Here is a 19,900-nt window from a genome sequence, read left to right on the forward strand (position 1 = left end):
TGGTGCGCGCCCAGGATCCGAACCCGGGCCGCCAGTAGCAGAGTGCACGCACTTAACTGCTAAGCCATGGGGCCGGCCACATATGGTAGTTCTATGGTTAGCTTTTTGAGGAACCATCAAACTGTTTTCCGTAGTGGCTACACCATTTTACATTCCTATCAGCAATGTATAAGTGTTCTAATTTTTCCACATCCTCACCAATACTTGTTATCTTCCATTTTTTAAATTATTATTATAGCCATCCTAGTGGGTATGAAGTGGTTCCTCATTGTGGTTTTTTTTTCCTTGTGAGGAGATCAGCCCTGTGCTAACATCTGCCAATCTTCCTCTTTTATTTTTTGCTGAGGAAGACTGGCCCTGGGCTAACATCCGTCCCATCTTCCTCCACTTTATATGGGACGCTGCCACAGCATGGCTTGCCGAGCAGTGTGTCGGTGCACGCCCGGGATCCGAACCGGCGAACCTCAGGCCGCTGCAGCGGAATGCGCGCACTTAACCGCTTGCGCCACTGGGCCAGCCCCCTCATTGTGGTTTTGAATAGCGTTTCCCTAATGACTAATGATGTCGAACATCTTTTCATGTGCTTGTTGGCTATTTGTGTATCTTCTTTGGAGAAATGTCTATTCAAGTCCTTTGCCCATTTTTAAATTGGGCTGTTTGTCTTTTTGTTCTTGAGTTTTAAGAGTTTTTTAAATATTCTGGATACCTGACCCTTATCAGATATCTGGTTTGCAAATATCTTCTCCCATTTTATAGGCTGTATTTTCATTTTATTGACGACATCTTTTGATGCACAAAAGTTTTTAATTTTCGTGAAGTCGAATTTATTGATTTTTCTTTTGTTGCTTGTGCTTTGGGTGCATCTAAGACTCCATTGTCAAATCCAAGGTCACGGGGATTTAACCCTATATTTTTTTCTAAGAGTTTTAGTTCTTATATTTAGGTTGTTGATCCATTTTGAGTTAATTTTTCTATATGGTGTGAAGTAGAGATCCAGCTTCATTTTATGTGTGTGGATATCTAGTTGTCTCAGCACCATTTGTTGAAGAGACTATTCTTCCCCATTGAATGGTCTTGGAACCCTTGTTGAAAATTAACCGTAGATTTATGGGTCTATTTTTGAATTCCCAATTCTATTCCATTGGTCTATGCCTATCCTTATGCCAGTACCACACTGTTTTGATTAGTGTAGCTGGTAAGTTTTCAATAAGGAAGTGTGATTCCTCTAACTTTGTTCTTCTTTTTCGTTATTGTTTTGGTGATTTGAGGCCCTTGCAATTCCATATAAATTTTCCATTTCTGTGAAAAAGACCACTGAAGTTTTGATAGGGATTGCATTGAATCTGTAAATCACCTTGGGTTGTATTGTCATCTTAACAAAATTAAGTCTTCCAATCCATGAACACGGGATGTCTTGCAATATATCTCAGTCTTTTTTAATTTCCTTCAATAATATTTTACAGTTTTCAAAGTATGTCTTTTGCCTCCTTGGTTAAATTTATTCCTAGGTATTTTATTCTTTTTGATGCTATTATAAATGGAATTGTTTTCTTAATTTCCGTTTCAGATTGTTCATTGTTGGTGAATAGAAGCTCAACTGTCCTTTGTGTGTTGATCTTGTACCCTGAAGCTTCGTTGAATTCATTTATTAGCTCTAGTAGTTTTTTAAAATTTTTGTGGATTCTTTGGGATATTCTATATACAAGATCATGTCACCTGCAAATCAAGATGGGTTTACTTCTTCCATTCCAATTTGGATGCATTTTATTTCTTTTTCTTGCCTAAATGCTGGCTAGAACCGCCAGTACTATGTTGAATAGCAGTGGTGAGAGCAGGCACTTTGTCTCATTTCTGATCTTGGGGGGAAAGTTTTCAGTTTTTCACAATTGAGTATGATGTTAGCTGTGGGTTTTTAACAAACACTCTGTATCATGTTGAGGAAATTCCCTTCTATTCCTAGTTTTCTGAGTGTTTTTATCAGGAAAGGGTGTTGGATTTTGTCAGTTGCTTTCTCTGCATCTATTGAAATGACCATGTGGGTTTTTTCCTTCATTCTGTTAAGGTGGTGTATTACATAGATTGATTTTCTTATGTTGAACCATTGCTGCATTTCTGGGATAAATCCCACTTGATCATGGTGTATAATCTTTTTAATATGCTGTTGGGTTGGATTTGCCTTGTATTTTGTTGAGGATTTTTGCATCTATATTCATGAGGGATATTAGTCTGTAGTTTTGTTGTGGTTCTTTGTCTGGTGTTGGCATTAGGGTAATACAGGGCCCTGAGAGTGAGTTAGGAAGTGTTCCTTCCTCTTCTATTTTTTGGAAGTTTGAGAAAGATTGGTGTTAATTCTTCTCTAAATGTTTGGTAGAATTCACCAATGAAGCCATCTGGGCCTGAACTTTTTTTTGTGGGTAGTTTTTAAATTACTAATTTAATCTCTATTTGTGGTAGGTCTATTCAGATTTTCTATTTCTTCTTGAGTCAGTTTCAGTAGTTTGTGTCTTCTTAGGAATTTGTCTATTTAATCTAAATTATCTAATTAGTAGGCATGCAGTTGTTCACAGTATTCCTTTATAATCCTTTTTATTTCTGTAAGGTCAGTATTCAAGTCCCCTCTCTCATTCCTGATTTTAGTAATTTGAGTCTTTTCTCTTTTTTTCTTCATCAGTCTAAGTTTTGTCAATTTGGTTGATCTTTCAAAGAACCAACTTTTAGTTTCATTGATTTTTCTCTTATTTTTTCTGTTCTGTATTTCATCAATTTCCACTCTAATTCTGCTTTGGGTTTAGTTTGCTCTTCTTTCTCCACTGTCTTAAGATGGAAAGTTAGGTTATTGACTTGAGATCCTTCTTTTTAAATGTAGGCATTTACAGCTGTAAATCTTCCTCTAAGCATTGCTTTAGCTGCATCCCATAAGTCTTCATTTTCATTCATCTCAAAGTATTTTCTAATTTCCCCTGTGGTTTCTTCTTTGACCCTTTGGTTATTTAGGAGTGTGTTATTTAATTTCCACATATTTGTGACTTTTCCAAATTTCTTTCTGTTATTCATTTCTAATTTCACTCTCTTGTGATTAGAGAACATCCTTTGTCTGATTTTAACATCCTGTTAAATTTATTGAAGCTTGTTTTATGGCCTAGCAAATGGTCTATCTTGGAGAATGTTCCATGTACACTTGAGAAGAACGTATATTCTCCTGTTGTTGCGTGGCGTGTTCTATAGATGTCTGTTAGGTCTAATTAATATAAATTACTTTTAAAATTAAAAGCTAGTTTTCTTTTTTGCTGCAACATGTTTACTAATATAGATGTAATTTAATTTATTTAGCCAATCTCCTATTATTGTATATTCAGAGTATTTTTCACTTTTCCAAAATATAAAGAAAACTAAAATGAATATATTTTGTATTTGAATATTTCTGTACAGACCTGATTATTTAGGATACATTCCTGAAAGTGGCATATTTTGGTTAGAGTATCTAAGCTTTTGAGGCTTTTGATATATCTCTTTTTTTTTTTTTTTTTAATTTTTTTTTTTTTTTAATTTTTTTTAAAGATTTTATTTATTTTTTGCCCCCAAAGCCCCAGTAGATAGTTGTATGTCACAGCTGCACACCCTTCTAGTTGCTGTATGTGGGACTCGGCCTCAGGATGGACAGAGAAGTGGTGCCTCGATGCGCACCCGGGATCCGAACCCGGGCCGCCAGCATCGCAGCGCGCGCACTTAACCACCAAGCCACAGGGCCGGCCCTGATATATCTCTTTAGTTTGCCTTCCAGGAAGGTTTTGTCAATTTTTATTTCAAACATTGGTTCCAGAAAATTCAGGTTTCTCTGCACACCCACTAACACTGGGTATTATTGCTCCTTTGGATCTTCTGCTCCATGCACTCAAGAAACTGTGGACTTGATCATTGTTGCTGCCCAGCATCCACTCCTTTTTCTTCTGGTAACAGTACCTCTAATTTCCTGTGGGAACCGTGCCTTCCAAACTCTCAATTTCAGTTTGAAGGGCCTCACTATTCCCCCAGCTCCAGGCACGGGCATGTGACTACTGCCTAGCACCTCAGTGTCCTGTGGGTGCCCAGCCACAGGGATTGGCTCAAGGAGGAGCATGTGACCTTACCAGCCCAATGAGAACCAACTCCTGGACCTCTCCTGGAATGATGAACAAGAGTTCTTATTTCCCCCTGAGTTTATTAAACTGGTGGGATGTAAGCCTGAAGCTTCTGGAGACCACATGGAGAGGTCCTGCCCAAGAATGAAGCCTACACACAAAAAAACAGCTGAGATATGGAGAAATGAGTGACAGTACCTTGGGGAATTTTCATTTGAAAATTTGAAAATTCCCCTGGATCTGGCTATATCTGAAGCAAGTCAACTCTCTTCAACTCCTTGGTTATGTAAGCTAATATTATTATTATTAATTATTAAATATAGCTAATATTTTAATATTTTTATGTAAGTATTTTAAAAAGCTAATATTATTAATTATCACTAGCAGTAGTAAGTATTTTGTTTAACTAGTTTGATTCTGTTTTGACCACTTGCAACAGAAATAATACTGATGAATATGGAAAACTCCAGAGCATCCCCTCAGGAGCTGCAGAATTCTCTGGTCAGAGAATTCTCTGGAACATTGCTATGGAGTTATCAGTGCTGCTCCCTAAAAGAGTCCTCACTCTCCTCCCTTCAGGCACTTGGTAGGACCATTCTGCCCAACCCCTCTGATGTTAGATATAACAGTGTGAATTGTTTGGCCAATGAAATGTTGCTGGAATTTCTCACGTGAGTGAGAAAGACACTTTCTTTGTGTTAAGCCACTAAGATGTAGTTGTTGATTATTACAGACAGAACCTAACCCATCCTGTCTGAAACAATCCCCCTGGGGGAAAAATGAAGGATGTTTTTCATCAACCCAGCTGTATCTGCTGAGCCAACACCTAGCTTCAGGAAGGGCACATCCTAAAGCAGTTAGCCCCTTCCCACATATAGTCTGTGTCCTCCAGGCCTCTGACGTCTGACAAGCAATTCCTTAGCAAATTGACTCTATTGGTTTTTCCTAAGATTTGTTATTGTCCCAGAGGGAGGATGATTTTGTTTGGCAGATGGTTAAAGTCAGTCCTGGTTGGTATCTGGCCAGCTAATCCTGCCTACAGCTTTAGGAGTATGTCCACTTAGGGAAAAAGAGGAGGGGCAGCTGGGTCAGATCCTTCTGCCCTGCCTGTGCCAGTCGGGGTCACCATGAGAATGATGTCATCAAGGAGGGCTAGGGCTTTTGACTTCCAAATACCTTGAGCATCTGGTTTGGGGATGGCCATGTAATATATCCCGGGAGAGGACAAAGGCTGAATGGCGGAGTAAGGAAGAGCCTGGGCTCTGTGGTCAGACGGGCTCAAATTTAAATCCAGGCTCCACCTCTTCCTGGCTATGGGACTTTGGGCAAGCTCCACTTCTCTGAGCCTCAGTTTCCTCAACTGAGAAATGCACATTCAATAGTGCTCACTTCATTGGGCTGTTGTTAGACCGTAGACATAAAATGTGTAGCCCAGGGCCCAGTCCTTGGAAGCGCTCAGTAAGTGGTGACTATGGTGGTGCCAAAGCTGATGACCTGGATTCTAGTCTGGACAAGTCCCTTCTTGTCTTCTGTGGACATTTGCTGAGTCAGTGATTCATAAGAGCCCTTGTAGCTCTAACATCTTTCATGTCTTCCCTGTGATTTCAAAACTGAGTAAATGTAGGTAGGTTTTCTGTGTAAGGGTCACTGAGGGCAATTTTTAAAAAATTAGATTCTTAAAAAAATTAATATCCATGTAATTCATATTTTCTCTATAGAACAAATAGTAAAGTATGGCTTCTGCTACCAACTGGCTGTTTGGCCTCAGGCAGGCTCCTGCCTCTCTGGCCTCAGTTTCCTCATCTGTGTAATGAAGAGATTGGACTAGGTGCTGTTTCGGTCCCTGTTTGCTTTGACTGGTGATGATCTGCTTATAATAATGCACAGGGGCCTTTGCCTCCTCTCCCCGACCCCCATCTACTCTTATCTTCAACTCTACATCCTAGGTTCTGATACTTACCTCCATGTTTCATCATATGGGATCTCTTGATGTATCAGTTCTTTTTAACTTTTTATTTTTAGTAATTTTAAATTTACTGAAAAGTTACAAAGATGGTATAGCGAGTTCCTGAATACCCTCACTCAGCTCCCTCTAATGCTAACATCTTACATGATCATGGTCCATTTGTCAAAACTAAGAGACTAATGTTGGTACATTACTACCGTCATATGTCGCTTAACGATGAGGGTACATTCTGAGAAATGCGTCGTTAGGTGATTTCATCATTGTGTGAACATTATAGAGTGTGTATACACAAACCTAGATGGTATAGCCTACTACATACCTAGGTTATATGGTACTAATCTTATGGGACCACCGTCATATATGCAGTCAGTCATTAACTGAAATGTTAAGTGGAGCATGACTGTATTAACTGAATTACAGACTTGATTTGGCGTTCACTGGTTTTTCCACAATGTTCCAGAATCCAGTCCGGAATACCACATTGTGCTGAGTCATCATGTCTCCTCAGTCTCCTCTAGTTTGTGATAGTTTCTCAGTCTTTCCTTTGATTTATCAATTTTAAGCATTTTCTCCAGACTAGTATGAGAGATGAGTGTTTTTGATCAATTGCACGCTCCGTTGTCCCTTTCCCTATCTTTCCCATATATTTTTCTTACTTTTTGGTGTAATCCAGATTAATCACTTTTGTTATTTTTATGTAAATATTGTTACCTGCTGAATTGATTAGTGTACCATAATTATACTTCCTCTCATATATAATTTTTTGTCTTGGAGTTATTTTATTATTTGTTTTATTTTCTTTGAAATTGACTTAATCTTCTCACATTCTCCAATAGTTCAGTAAAAGGCTTTCAATTCAATTTTATACATGGTGGATCATGTCAAATATTTTATCAGTTTAATTTTTTTCTTGGAATTCCCTCTCTCCTCCCAGATCCACTCCAATCTGCATAGAGGCTGCACAGCTATTGTCCTTCAACTCCTCTGTCATCACTTTGGGGATTTCTTTCTCATCTCGTTTTTGTCGTGGTCCCTGTTTTTTGTATTCCTAGATATTTTATTTCTTGGTGTATGCTCTTCTTTTGTTGGAGCAGGTCCTCTAAATTTTCAGAGAAATAATTTATGGGAAGTAATATTTTGAGACTTTGTATGCTTTAAATTGCCCTTTTTCTACCTTCACACTTAATTTGTCAGTATAGAACTCTAGGCATTTTCCATCGTTGCTGCTGAGAAGTTCAGGGCCATCCTGTATTTTTCTCTCTGGAAGATTTTAGAATCCTCTATATCCCTGGGTTCTGAAATGTCAGGTCTAGTCTATGTAAGTCAGATGGGCTGACTCCACCCCTGGATCTAGCTTATCATGTGACCCAGCAGGTCCAATTAGTACGTTACATTAATTTCGGGATAGGGCACGTGACGCAATCATCTAATGAGACTCAATTTTCAGACTTTGGCTGAACTGATAGGGATAGAATCTCTCTCTCCCTGATTTGTACCTGGAAGGGTGAAAGCCCATCACTGCTTAGGATCTCCATGAAAAGAAGGCCTTCCTTAGAGAGAAGATATATTAGTGGCTTAAAATAACAAACAAAACTTAGTGGCTTCAAACAACAAACATCTATTATCTAGGCACAGTTTAGCTGGGTGCTTCTTCCTTAAGGTTTCTCACAAGGCTGCAATCAGGGTATTGTTTGGGGCTGCAGTCTCATCTGAAGGCTCAGCGGGGAGAATCTGCTTCCATGCTCACTTATGTGCTTGTAAGCAGGATTCAGTTTCTTGTTGGCCTGAGGGCCCCAGTTCTTCACTGGCTGTTGGCCAGAGGCCTCCTTCAGTTCCTTCTATGTGGGCTTCTCTTTAGAGCAGCTCACAACATGGCAACTGGCTTCCATCAGAATGAGCAAGTGAGAGAGCAAGAGAGGACAAGGAAAACAGAAGCCAGAATCTTTTTATAACCTACTCTCAGAAATGACATCCCATCTTTTTGCCATATTCAAGTCATTAGAAGTAAGTCACAAGGTCACGTTTACATTCAAGGGGAGGAAATTATAAAAAAGCATGAATACCAGGAAGTGGGGAACATTGAGAGCCATTTTAGAGGCTGCCTATCACAGAAGCCAATGCTGAGAAAACAGAGCTGAGACACAAGACATGATCAAGTCCCAGGGACTTCATTTCAGCCCATGAATCTAGCTGGGCCTAAACTTGCACCATCCTTGAGTGTTTCAGTTAGGCCAGCCACTGAATTCCTTTATGTATTTGTGTTAGTCTGCTAGAGCTGCCATGACAAAATACCACAGACTGGGTGGCTTAAACAATAGAAATTTATTTTCTCACAATTCTGGAGGCTACCAGTCCAAAATCAAGGTGCCATCAAGGTTGGTTTCTGGTGAGGCCACTCCTCTTGGCTTGTAGATGGCTGCCTTCTGTGTCCTCACATGGCCTCTTCTCTCTGCATGCAGAGAGAGAGATCTCTGGTGTCTCTTTCTCTTATATAAGGGCACCCATCCTATTGGATTAGGGCCCCACCCTTATGACCTCATTTAACCTTAATTACTTCCCTAAAGACTCTATCTCTAAATACAGAAACGTTGGGTGTTAGGACTGCAATATGTGAATTTGGGGGGATTACACAATGCAGTCCATAAAGTGTTTAAGCCAATAGATTACATCATCTGCCATATTCTGAAATGTACTAAAGTGGCTTCCCAAACACTAGGGAGAGCAATTCATCCTCATTTGCTCAGGACTTTCCTAGTTTTAGCACTGAAATCCCTGTTCTGGGAAACACCTCCATCTCAGGCAAATTGGGACAATTGTCACCCTACATAGCAGTCCTCTGATGACCAAAATTAAACCAATGAAACACCAAAGCAACTTGCTCAGGCTTCTGTGGCATGGTACTACAGAAAACATATGGACTCTGGAGTTAAGTTCTAGGTTTACGTTTTGGCTCTACTACTTACTAGCTGTACGACTCTGGGCAACTCACCTGACGTTTTCTCACCATTATCAAATAGGCATCAGAATAGCTACCTTGAGAATTCCCATGTGTATTGGAAAGAATTTATGCAAAAACACGGTTATCTCAACAAATGGTAGTTGTTATCATTGTAAGCAATTTGGGGAACTCAGCCAACTGTGACTTCTTTTCAGGTAAGACACATAAGGATTCCCTAGGTCCCAAATCCCCGCTTGATATTTAGATACTGTAGCTATGTGCCAGCGTCTGTGGAGGTCTCTCTGATTTCCCTAAGACAGAGATGCTCAGAAAACTAATGCTTAGGTTTTCACAGAGTCCTTGGACATGTTTGACAACTTGAAGACTCAATCAAAACCATTTCTAAAATGGCATTTAAAGACCCCTTGGTTTAAATGTGACCACCCTGCACTGTCTTGGCACTTTCTTTAAAAAATTCAGACCAGTGAGAGATGAAAATGGTTGCTGAGGGTGAGATGTGGACCCTGGGCTGAGAAGTTGACCTTGGGCAGAACTTTGAGGGGCCACTTACTCATTCCCTGAGAGATTATTTGGTTTCTAGCAAAGCAACCACCCTCTTCGGTCACTATATTATTCAGAACTCTTCTGGTTCCAAAGACAGAGCCATGTCCCAAATGAGATTTGGCAAAAAGAGGACTTTATTGGCTCAAAGAATGGCCAACAAGCCATGGAAAAGAACATCAGAATCGGGACCTGATATCTACCATGACTCTCTGGGTATCTTGTCTCTGTCCACCTATCACACCCTTTCTCACAGACTAGCTTTTCCACAAGGGTGGAAATATGGCAGCCCATAGCTACTGATTCCCACATCCTCCCACCTTCCACAACCAGTAGACTGCCAGCCACTCTCACTGGTCTCAAGTTTAAAATCCCGGAAAAGGGCTCTCATTGGCTCACTTGGGGTCAGGTGGCAATCCTTGGACCAATCACCAGTGACCACCGGTACAAAGCAATTAGAAAATATGGTGGCTCTGAGAACCATCTGATTGGGACAGGGAAAGAAGCAATTCCCAGGAGAGGTGCTAGGAAAACACAAGGCATCATTACCGGCCTAAAGTTGGGAACCGCACAAGAATTTTATAGTCAAGACCCCACATAAACCCACAAGTGCACCACAGCTTTCAACATCATATCCAAAGCATATTGGTGTCCAATTAAGTGACTATTGATAAATTGTTCCCAATAGTCGTGACTATAGTCTTCACTACAGGTGAATTAGCTACCTATGGCCCCTCATTCAGAAGGCTCGTCCCTCCTTACAAGAGGACATATGCAGAGCTCTATAAATAAGATCGTTCAATTTCCTTAGGACCACATCTCTTCCCAGACTTCAGTGTGCATTAGAATCAATTGGGAGTTGGTGAAGCATGCACTTTCCCAGGCCTACCCCTCAGACAGATAACCATTCAATGGTCTAGGGTGGAATCAAGGAGTCTGCATTTTTATAAGGCTCCCAGATGATGCTGATGTAGGTGGCCCATGCACCATGCTGAGAAACCAGGGCCCCTGTCTATAGCAGCATAAAAATAAAGCACCTAGCATATTGCTCAGCACAGTTTGCCCAGGTGAGAAGCCATGTAACTGTCCCAGACCTGCACGAGACCTCTGATGCCCGCTCTGTCCTGTGCAGTCTTGAGTGTGACATCTAGATCTCCCCTAGCCCTGTCCCCCAGCCTGCCCAGGGAAAGAGAATAAATAACACAGCAACATTTTCATTTTATAAGCACTTGGTTTTATTGCAGAGAAGCAATTGAAAGTGGACTCCAGTGGAAAAGTGCGCCCTGGCATGATTCAGTGGCCATGCCCAGCCCCACCTGCTCCAGCTCTGCCAGGATAGAGAGCTCTGGGCTAGGGCTCGACCACTCCTTTGGAAAACAGAAGGCATTCAGGAATAGGTTAAGACATCTCAAGCATAATGTGTTTCTAACTGCTCATTCATTATTGCAGTCACCTGTCAGTTGCACATACAGGAAGTAAATGCACTTATTTGGAAAGGAGGGGGGCAGTTTTTATAGTCAAGTGTTTACATATGGCATTTGGCATATATCACATTCAGCTACATAAGCTATCATAACATAATTGTCCATCGCCTGGGGAGGGTTTGGATGTGGGGTCGGGGATTGGGGGTGCCCTCTTGCTAATATATTGCTAACAAAAATTCCTGTTTGGTGAAAGAGGGCCCCGTCATCTAAGTAGAGTTTCTTCTTACATAAAGGAAAGAGAGAAAACATGAAAATTTGTTATACCGACCCTTGAGCTCCCAGACCCTCCTACGTTTCTTTGGCTGCTCTGGATGTTTCTTTCTCCCTGCCTTACTTCTCCCCCTTGGAAGCCTTCTCCTCTGTGGCCTTCTCTGGAGGCTTGCTTTCTTTCTGCTCTGTGCTGGAGGATTTCTCAGCCTTTTCCGTCTTGGCTTTGCTGGGCTCTTCCTTGGCTTGGGCCTCCGTTTTGGGCTTCTCCTCAGGCTTCTTGGCCTCTGTGGCCTTCTCCTTGGCATCTTTTTTCTCAGATGCTGCTGGCGTCTCTTCCTTCTTTGGCTTTTCCGGCTCCTTCTTGGCCACATCACTCTTCTCTTTGGGTTTGGCCTCTTCCTTCACCTTGGCAGGAGCCTCCTTCTCTGGGGTCACTGCTTTTTTGTCTCCAGCCTCTTCCTTCTTGGCTTCAGCTTTGGATTCTTTGGGCTTCTCCACAGCAGGTTCCTTCTTCTCCTGGACCTCAGGCTTTGGAGCCTCCTTCTTGGGCACCTCATCTTTCTTGCTATCCTTCTTCTCCTCAGTTTTTGGTGTGGCTGGAGCTTTCTCTTCCTCTACCTTCTTTGGGGGCTCTTTGACTTTCACCTCCTGGGGTTTCTCTTCCTCCTTCTTGGGGGACTTTGCCTCTTCCTTCTTTGGGACCTCCTTCTCTGGAGCCTTTGCCTCCTCCTTCACAGGAGATTTGACCTTCTCTGGGGACTTGACCTCCTCTTTGACAGGGCTTTTGGCCTTCTCAGGGGACTTTGCTTCTTCCTTCGTGGGAGACTTGGCCTTCTCAGGGGACTTGGCCTTCTCAGGGGATTTGGCCTCCTCCTTCACTGGGGACTTGGCCTTCTCGGGGGACTTGGCCTTCTCAGGGGACTTGGCCTCTTCTTTCACTGGGGACTTGGCCTTCTCAGGGGACTTGGCCTTCTCTGGGGACTTGGCCTCTTCCTTCACTGGGGACTTGGCCTTCTCAGGGGATTTGGCCTCTTCCTTCACCGGGGACTTGGCCTTCTCGGGGGACTTGGCCTTCTCAGGGGACTTGGCCTCTTCCTTCACTGGGGACTTGGCCTTCTCAGGGGACTTGGCCTCCTCCTTCACTGGGGACTTGGCCTTCTCGGGGGACTTGGCCTCTTCCTTCACCGGGGACTTGGCCTTCTCGGGGGACTTGGCCTTTTCAGGGGACTTAGCCTCTTCCTTCACTGGGGACTTGGCCTTCTCGGGGGACTTGGCCTTCTCAGGGGACTTGGCCTCTTCTTTCACTGGGGACTTGGCCTTTTCTGGGGACTTGGCCTCTTCCTTCACTGGGGACTTGGCCTTCTCGGGGGACTTGGCCTTCTCAGGGGACTTGGCCTCTTCCTTCACTGGGGACTTGGCCTTCTCGGGGGACTTGGCCTTCTCAGGGGACTTGGCCTTCTCGGGGGACTTGGCCTTCTCTGGAGACTTGGCCTCTTCCTTCACTGGGGACTTGGCCTTCTCGGGGGACTTAACTTCTGCTGGGGACTTTGCCTTCTCAGGAGATTTTACCTCAGTTGGTGATTTTGCTTCTTCCTTCACTGGGGACTTGGCCTTCTCAGGGGACTTGGCTTCTTCCTTCACTGGGGACTTGGCCTTCTCTGGGGACTTCACTTCAGCTGGAGACTTGGCTTCTTCCTTCTCGGGGGACTTGGCCTCAGCTGGCGATTTTGCTTCTTCTTTCACGGGGGACTTAGCCTTTTCTGGGGACTTGGCCTCTTCCTTCTCTGGAGATGCAGCCTCTTCTGCTGGGGGAGACTTTGCTTCTTCTTCTCCCGCTTCTTCCTCTTTGGCCTCTTTCACCTCTTCTTCAGTCACTTCTTCAGTCACTTGGATCTCCTCTGTCTGTTCCTCCAATATCACAGTTTCCTTCTCTGACTTTTCTACTACCTTGATCTTCTCTTCACTTTTGACCTTTATGTGAGTGGGCATGGAGGGGATTTTGGGGAGTCCTTCTGGAAGGGCGAAAGGACTCGGGCCAAAGCCAATGCGACACTCCTCGCCCTCCAGGAGTTTTCTGCAGAATGGATAATGGAATACGTTACTATTAACCCAAAGCAGACTGATGATCTAGGGGTCTTCTTGAGTTACTCTGAAGGTCCATGGCCTCCAATGATACAGACTTTAGCAAAAGAAGGAATGTGAATGGTGGGCACTTTGAAACTGGAGAAAGTCACTTAGTAAACCATTCCAGGGACCACCCAGAATCTGCACCCCAACGTCACTGCTCTTGTTTAATGCAGCTAAGGCTGCAACTTACGAAATAAAACAACTTTTTTTTTTTTCCTGAAAAATGGTCCTCGAGAGAGTGCCTACATTAACAAAAATTACATTTATTGTCCCTCAACTAACACGCTATTCAAGAGAAAGGTGAGAGCCTCAGCAACCAATTCCACATTTATAAATTTGGGTTCAAGAGGTCTTACAATGTTCCCATTTGAATTTCAAGGGTCTCCTGCAACCTTATATTCTCATCCTTTGAGTTTTAGGAGTAGGGTGACAGCAGCAGTTTCTACTCTCTGCCACTCACTAGATGTGTGACCTTAGCCAAGCCAGTCCAACTCTTTAAGCTTCAGTTTCCTCATTGGTAAAAACAGGTCCTAAGAATCTCTACATCAGAGGGTTGTTTCAATGAGATAACGAATAAAAAGGACCTGGCAGTTCCTGCCTCAGAGTAAGTGTAGGGGTGACCCCTATAGACCAGTGCTTTGCAAATTTAATGGCATACAAATCACCCAGGGATCTGATTAAAATGCAGATTCTGATTCAGTAGGTCTGGGATACAGCCTGAGAATCTGCCTTTCTGATAAGCTTGTGGATGATGCTGAGTGTGCAGGTTCGTGGACGAGCTTTGAGTAGCAAGATTACAGACTAGAGCAAAGAGGTAGAAAGTGAAGGGTCACCAGCCAGCAACTGGGAGAGGTCCTCAGGGAGTCAGCCTTGCTCCTTAGCAGGAAATGGCTATGCTGGGAGGTCTCATGGCTTTCTCATGGCTACTATTTCTCGAGGGCTTTCTCTGTGGCAGCCCAGTGGTACCTTTGTTACCTGGATTAGCTCCTGAACAGGATTAGCTCCTCCTCCCAACAACCCCATGACATGGGTAGTGTTATAACCCCCAGTCTATTTCCCCAGGAAACAAATGCTCAGAGAGCTAAGAAACTCTGAGAGAGAGAATTGGAAGGGCCCCTGAAAGCTCAAGTACCTCCCTTCCCTCCAAAGCAGGCCCCTGGTTGGCTGGATTGGGGAGGATGTGAGGAGCTTGAACCCTCCAAGTCATTATCAGAATGAAAATAAGCTACTCAAAATTTTTGTCTCTCAGAAAGTAGGTGGTTGCCAGGGCCGGGAAAATGGGGGAAGGGGGAGTGGGAAGTTACTGTTTAACGAGCTGAGTTTCACTTTGGGATGATGAAAAAAGTCTTGGAGATAGATGGTGGCAATGGTTGCACAACAATGTAAATATATTTAATGCCACTGAACTGTATACTTAAAAATGGTTAAATGGTAAATTTTATGTCATATGCATTTTACCTCAATAAAAAAAATTTTTTTTGTCTCTAAGACAGGCAGGCTGCCTCACTGGGGGCTTGAAACCCAAGGCTTAGTTCCTCATAAAGAAGGAGGGCTCACAAGGGTTCCCCACCACCCTGAAGGCCCCGCGGCCCACCTCACCTGTAAGCGGCAATCTCAATATCCAGGGCCATCTTGACATTAAGCAGGTCCTGGTACTCTCGGAGCTGGGCTGCCATCTCCCACTTGGTGTTCCTCAGCTCGGCGTCCAGCTGCTGGATAGCTTCCTGGGGAGGAGAGGTCACATACACATCATGTGCCAGCCAGTGCCTGGCCCTCAGCATCGGAGAAGTTGAGGGGGGCTATGCTAACCCAAAGCAGTCCCGTCCAACCGGGCTCTCTGGGGCCAACACCTGCCCTGTCGAAGCTGCAGGGGCCTCATCCATTGGACATGGAAACCACCCAGAGCAAAAATCCTGCTGTGTATATAACCTTAGCCTGGAGAATGGTCTGGAACGAAACACACCAGATGCCAACAATGGTTATCACTGTTCAGTGGGATGATGGGTGAATTTTTACAGATCTCTTAAGCTAAGAAAATGTTCAGTGGGACCAGAGCCTTGTCTGTTTTGGCTCCCTATTGTTTCCCTAATGCTCCAAAGTGCATGCCACATAGGAAGGGCGTGGGAAGCACCTGCTGTTGATGACTGAAACAACACACAGATGCACACAGTAAATACGGGTTGAAGCTTCTCCCCGTCCCCAGGCCCACTTAGCCACTGCTTAAAGAGAACCATTAAGGCTGATTTTTATTGCCTCTTTTTTTCTTCCTCCATTTCCTAATTCTTCTACAATCACTACATATTACTTGCATAATAAGTTCTTCAAAAGTGATATTTTCGTTTGCCAGTTGTCTTTAATGCAGAGACTCTGCCAAGGCTTTCCCCAGGCTAACTCACAGACGCTGCTTATTATTTACCGAATGCCCACTGTGATCAAGACCCCGCTAAGCATGTTCACACTCATCTCATGAAAAGTCTGTCTATCTCTTTAACCTTCACAGCTCTGCACAGCAGGCATTCTTTTTTTTTTTCATTGCATTGAAAGAATTCAGATTCAGAGAGACAGATAATTTTCCTGGGGTCACACAGCTAGAAAGACATACTGGTACCCCTGGTATGTCTGACTCCAAGGCCCATGGTCTTAGCCACCGCAACCCTGCTGGGAGAGGGGCAGTGTCTTGTCCAGGGTCACTCAACCAGGTGGGGCAACCTGGCTCTCTGTCTCAGCCCTGCCCACCTGGTAGGATGCGATGTCAGCCTGATGACGGTCCTCCAACTCAGAGCGCTGCCTCTCTAGCGAGTCCTTGGTGCCTTTGAGTGCCTCTAGCTCTGTGGTCCTGGCCTGCAGCTGGCGCCGGTACTCAGTTATCTCCTCCTGTGCTGTGCGCATGGCGTCTGTGTTCACCTTGGCTGCCTCGGACAGTCGGTCCAGCCTCACTGGGGGAGAAGATGGCAGGGCACAGGGTTAGACATACCCGGATTTGGGTTCTAGAGTATCTAGTGATACACATGGACTGAGGACCTACTGGGTGCTGGGTACCATCTTGGATGCTTAACTCACCCTATCCTTTGTGATAGGCAAATGACTACTGCCCAACGCCACTCAGCTAGTGAGCAGCAGAGCTGAGGTTCAAATCCAATGTCTACTGGCTCCAAAGATCAGACTCTGTCTCTCCCATCTCAGAATCCAGAAACTTGCAGGGCAGAGGAAGCCCCCATTTCTGGTCTTAACACCTGGTTCAGCTCCCCAGCAAGGGCTGGCAGTGCTAGGCGTTCAGATGTGAAACCTGGCCCACAGGGCTGAACTCTGAGCTTGTGGCTGAACAAGTTAATGAACTGGTGACCTTTGGAGGCCTGAGGGCCTTGTGAGCCACCATGTAGCCACAGCCCCTTCCTTGCAGGTTTCTGCTGTGCAGAGCCCAAGGTCACTGCAGAGCCTGGGGCCTGCGTGCCAGTTCCTCTGTCCCTTCCTCCACTTGGCTGTGCATTCACTAGCACAGGAGCCCCTGCGTCAATGGCAGCCACACCCTGGCCCCTGTGAGCAAGGAGCTGCTGGTTCCCAGAACACCTTCTGGGGCCAGAGGAGGTCTGGAGACTAGTCTACATCTCCTGAAAGTGAACGTCCTGAATCCCAAGATAGTGACACCCAGGACCTGGCGATTGGGAGTGGGAAAAGAAGAAGGGAAGCTAGCTGGGTGGGCCAGGAGTCCTGGGATGGTCTGCCTGTATGAAGGGCAAAGCCCAAGAGAGCAGAGAGCCTTGCTGCAGAGATGGGGGAGGGGACGCTTCTACCACTGCAGAGGGGAGGAAAAGGAACAGGAAAAGCCATGAAGCCAAATCCCAGCTTTCCTGGCTTTCCCTGCTAGTGCCGGCAGAGACTTAGAAACCATCCAGGTGGGTGAGGATTCTTATCCATTGTGGATCACAGGCCCGTTTGAAAATCGTTGAAGCCTCTACACCCGCTCCCAAGAACAATGCAAAAGTTTTATACACAGTTTCGGGAAGGATCATGGAGCTCCCCAGAGTAAGAAGCCCAACTGGTCGACCCCCACACCTTCAACCCAAAAAGAAAGAAAAACCAGAGAGGGCAAATGTTGGTCAAGATCACCCTGCAGGCGCTGGGCACAGCTTCAGAACTGCTGCAGCTGCAATCTAGCTGACTCAGGGCGGCAGGGAGTTGGGGGAGGGGGCGAACTTGGGAGGCTGCCAGATTCTCTGAAGGGGAGAGGGGACATTAAAGGGCAACCTCAGGCACCGACTGGTTGTGGTGATGGTCCCCCCTGGGGAGAAAGGATGTGAGAATGCCTCACCCCTCCCCAATGTAGTGGGGAGGAGACTGAGGTCCCCTCCAGCGTGCAGGAAAGGAGGATGAGCAACCTTGGGCAGGGAAGGCAAGTTACTTTGAAGGACAAAGAATCCCCAAGCGCCTGGGACCAGAAGCCGGCACTGCTTTGGTGCTGTAGAGGGAACCTGATAGAGAGGGGCCTCAGAGTGGGGTTTCCTAACCTTGGGAGGGGGAGCAGAGGGGACCCAGAGCTGAAGGACAGATATAAGGACTCTACAGGAGGGGAACCAAAGGGGAACCCAGAGTTGCGAGGAGGCACGGGGTGTCCCACAACAGACCCAGAGGGAAACCGTTATCTAACTAAGGGGTCTGCACACTGCAGGAGGAAGCTGAGCAGGGCTCTCTCCAGTCCTGCCACCTCCGCGCAGAGTCCACCACCGTCCCCTCCCCTTACGCCACTCTGCCCCTCGCTGCCCGACCAGCAGGGGGCGCCCCCTCCTCCCCACTCCCACGCGCCTACCTCGGAACCACTCCTCGGACTGCAGCGTGCTCTGCACCGCGTGGCCTTCGAGCTGCGCGCGGATCTCGCGCAGTGCCGACGTCACGTCGCACTTGAGGGCGTCGCGCGCTTCGGCCTGCGCCTGCGCCTGCGCGGCGCTGGAGCCCTGGATCTGGCCGAGCAGCTCGCCCACCTCCTCCTGGTGGTGACGCCGCAGGTAGCCGCACTCCTCCTGCAGCGCTTGCGCCTTCTTCTGCAGCTCGACGCGCGCCGCTTCGGCCTCCTGCGCAAAGCGCGCGAGTGCGCGCGCCGCCGCCTCAGCCTCTTCGCGCTGCCGGGCCTCGTCGTCTAGGCGCTGGCGCACGTGCGCGATGTCCTCCAGCAGGTGCTCCTGCTCCAGGCGCAGCTGGCCGCGCGCCGCGCCCAGGCGCAGCACGGCGCCGCGCATCTCGCGCACCTCGCGCTCGTACAGCTCGCCCATGGCGGAGCGGCCTGCCTGCTGCTGGCGCAGCGCCGCCGCCTCGCCCTCCAGGCTGCGGTTGTGAGCTTCGAGCTGCCGCACCTTGTCGATGTAGCCGGCGAAGCGGTCGTTCAGCGCCTGCAGCTGCTCCTTCTCGCTGCGGGCCACCACCACGCAGCCCTCCGGTCCGTTGCTCAGCGTGTCTAGAGAGTCGGTGCTTGAGGCTCCGGCGCCGCGGAAGCGTGCGGGTGAGGCGGTCACGGAGCTCACAGATGTCCGCGCCCACGAGTGGAAGCCGCTAGACGAGCCGGCAGCGGAGCGCATTCCGCCCGCGCCGCCCTTGCGGGACAGCGCGTAGTGCAGGCTGCCGCCTCCATGAAGCGGCGCGAACGGGGCGCCCAGCAGCGCGTCCGCGCCGCTGAAGCTCATCATGGCCGGAGCAGGTGCGGCCGCCGGCGGAGAGAGAGCTCGAGGCCGGGACGGGGCGGGTGGCACTGCGGCAGCACCGGGATGCCGGCCTTTTTATAGCAGCCCGGCCGGGTCCAGCCCCTCGGCAGTTGCGGGGGGGGCAGCGGGGGAGGAGGGCCCCGCCCTCTCCGCCTCCTCCCCCTCGGCCCCGGGCCGGTCGGCTTCGCCGCAGTGAGAGGGGCGGGGCAGGGGGACCAAGGAGTGAAGGGGAATCGGTGCCGCGTCAGAGAAGCCCCCCGAGGTCGGGTCAGAGCGTAGAGGACTCCCGGAGTGGACCAGCGGGGACCCCCCCGCCCCGTGCGTGTGGGAAGACCCTGCTACTGTGTTCAGGATAAGAGAAGGGGCTCAAAATGGGAAGAAGACGAGGAGACCTGATGGGAATAGGGATAGGGTGCCTTCGGGATGGAGCGATGGGAGACTCTAGTCAGTAGGATGAGGGACCCCTGAATGAGAGGGGAGCACAAGATTTTCCTAATAGTTAGACCCTCAGGATAGGGGGTACAGAGTGTCTGCCCCTGGCCCCCGGAATAGGGGAGGGAGCAAGGTAATCCTGAATGGAGGCATGGTGGATGCTACAGAGGGTAGAGATAGAAGACCCTTGAGTAGAGGTACACTTTTCCCCTAATAGCTAGAGGCGCCACCAGGAGAGGGCTTAAGAAACTCTGCAGCCGGCTCCAGAACAGGGGAGGGGGACGTGGAGTTGGGGAGGGGAGCAAGGCAACCCTGAATTGGGGGTATGGAGACACGGCAGAGGATGGAGAGAGGGAAGCCCGGATGGCGGCACA

At 47.0% G+C, this 19,900-nt stretch overlaps 1 protein-coding gene across 1 annotated transcript; it reads right to left on the reverse strand.

The window, feature by feature from the left end:
- Positions 1-10,794: 10,794 nt before the first annotated feature.
- On the reverse strand, positions 10,795-19,116 carry NEFH (neurofilament heavy chain). The gene is made up of 4 exons (XM_087423991.1): positions 18,209-19,116; positions 16,141-16,340; positions 15,004-15,128; positions 10,795-13,351 (listed from the first exon to the last, which is right to left on the reverse strand). The coding sequence occupies exons 1-4, from the start codon at positions 19,077-19,079 to the stop codon at positions 11,398-11,400; spliced, it is 3,150 nt and encodes a 1,049-aa protein (XP_087280117.1). The 5' UTR covers positions 19,080-19,116; the 3' UTR covers positions 10,795-11,397.
- Positions 19,117-19,900: the final 784 nt, after the last annotated feature.

This window comes from Ceratotherium simum, chromosome 35 (assembly GCF_057802395.1).
Source record: "Ceratotherium simum simum isolate JZ-2026a chromosome 35, ASM5780239v1, whole genome shotgun sequence".
In the NCBI taxonomy this organism is placed as follows: Eukaryota; Metazoa; Chordata; class Mammalia; order Perissodactyla; family Rhinocerotidae; genus Ceratotherium; species Ceratotherium simum.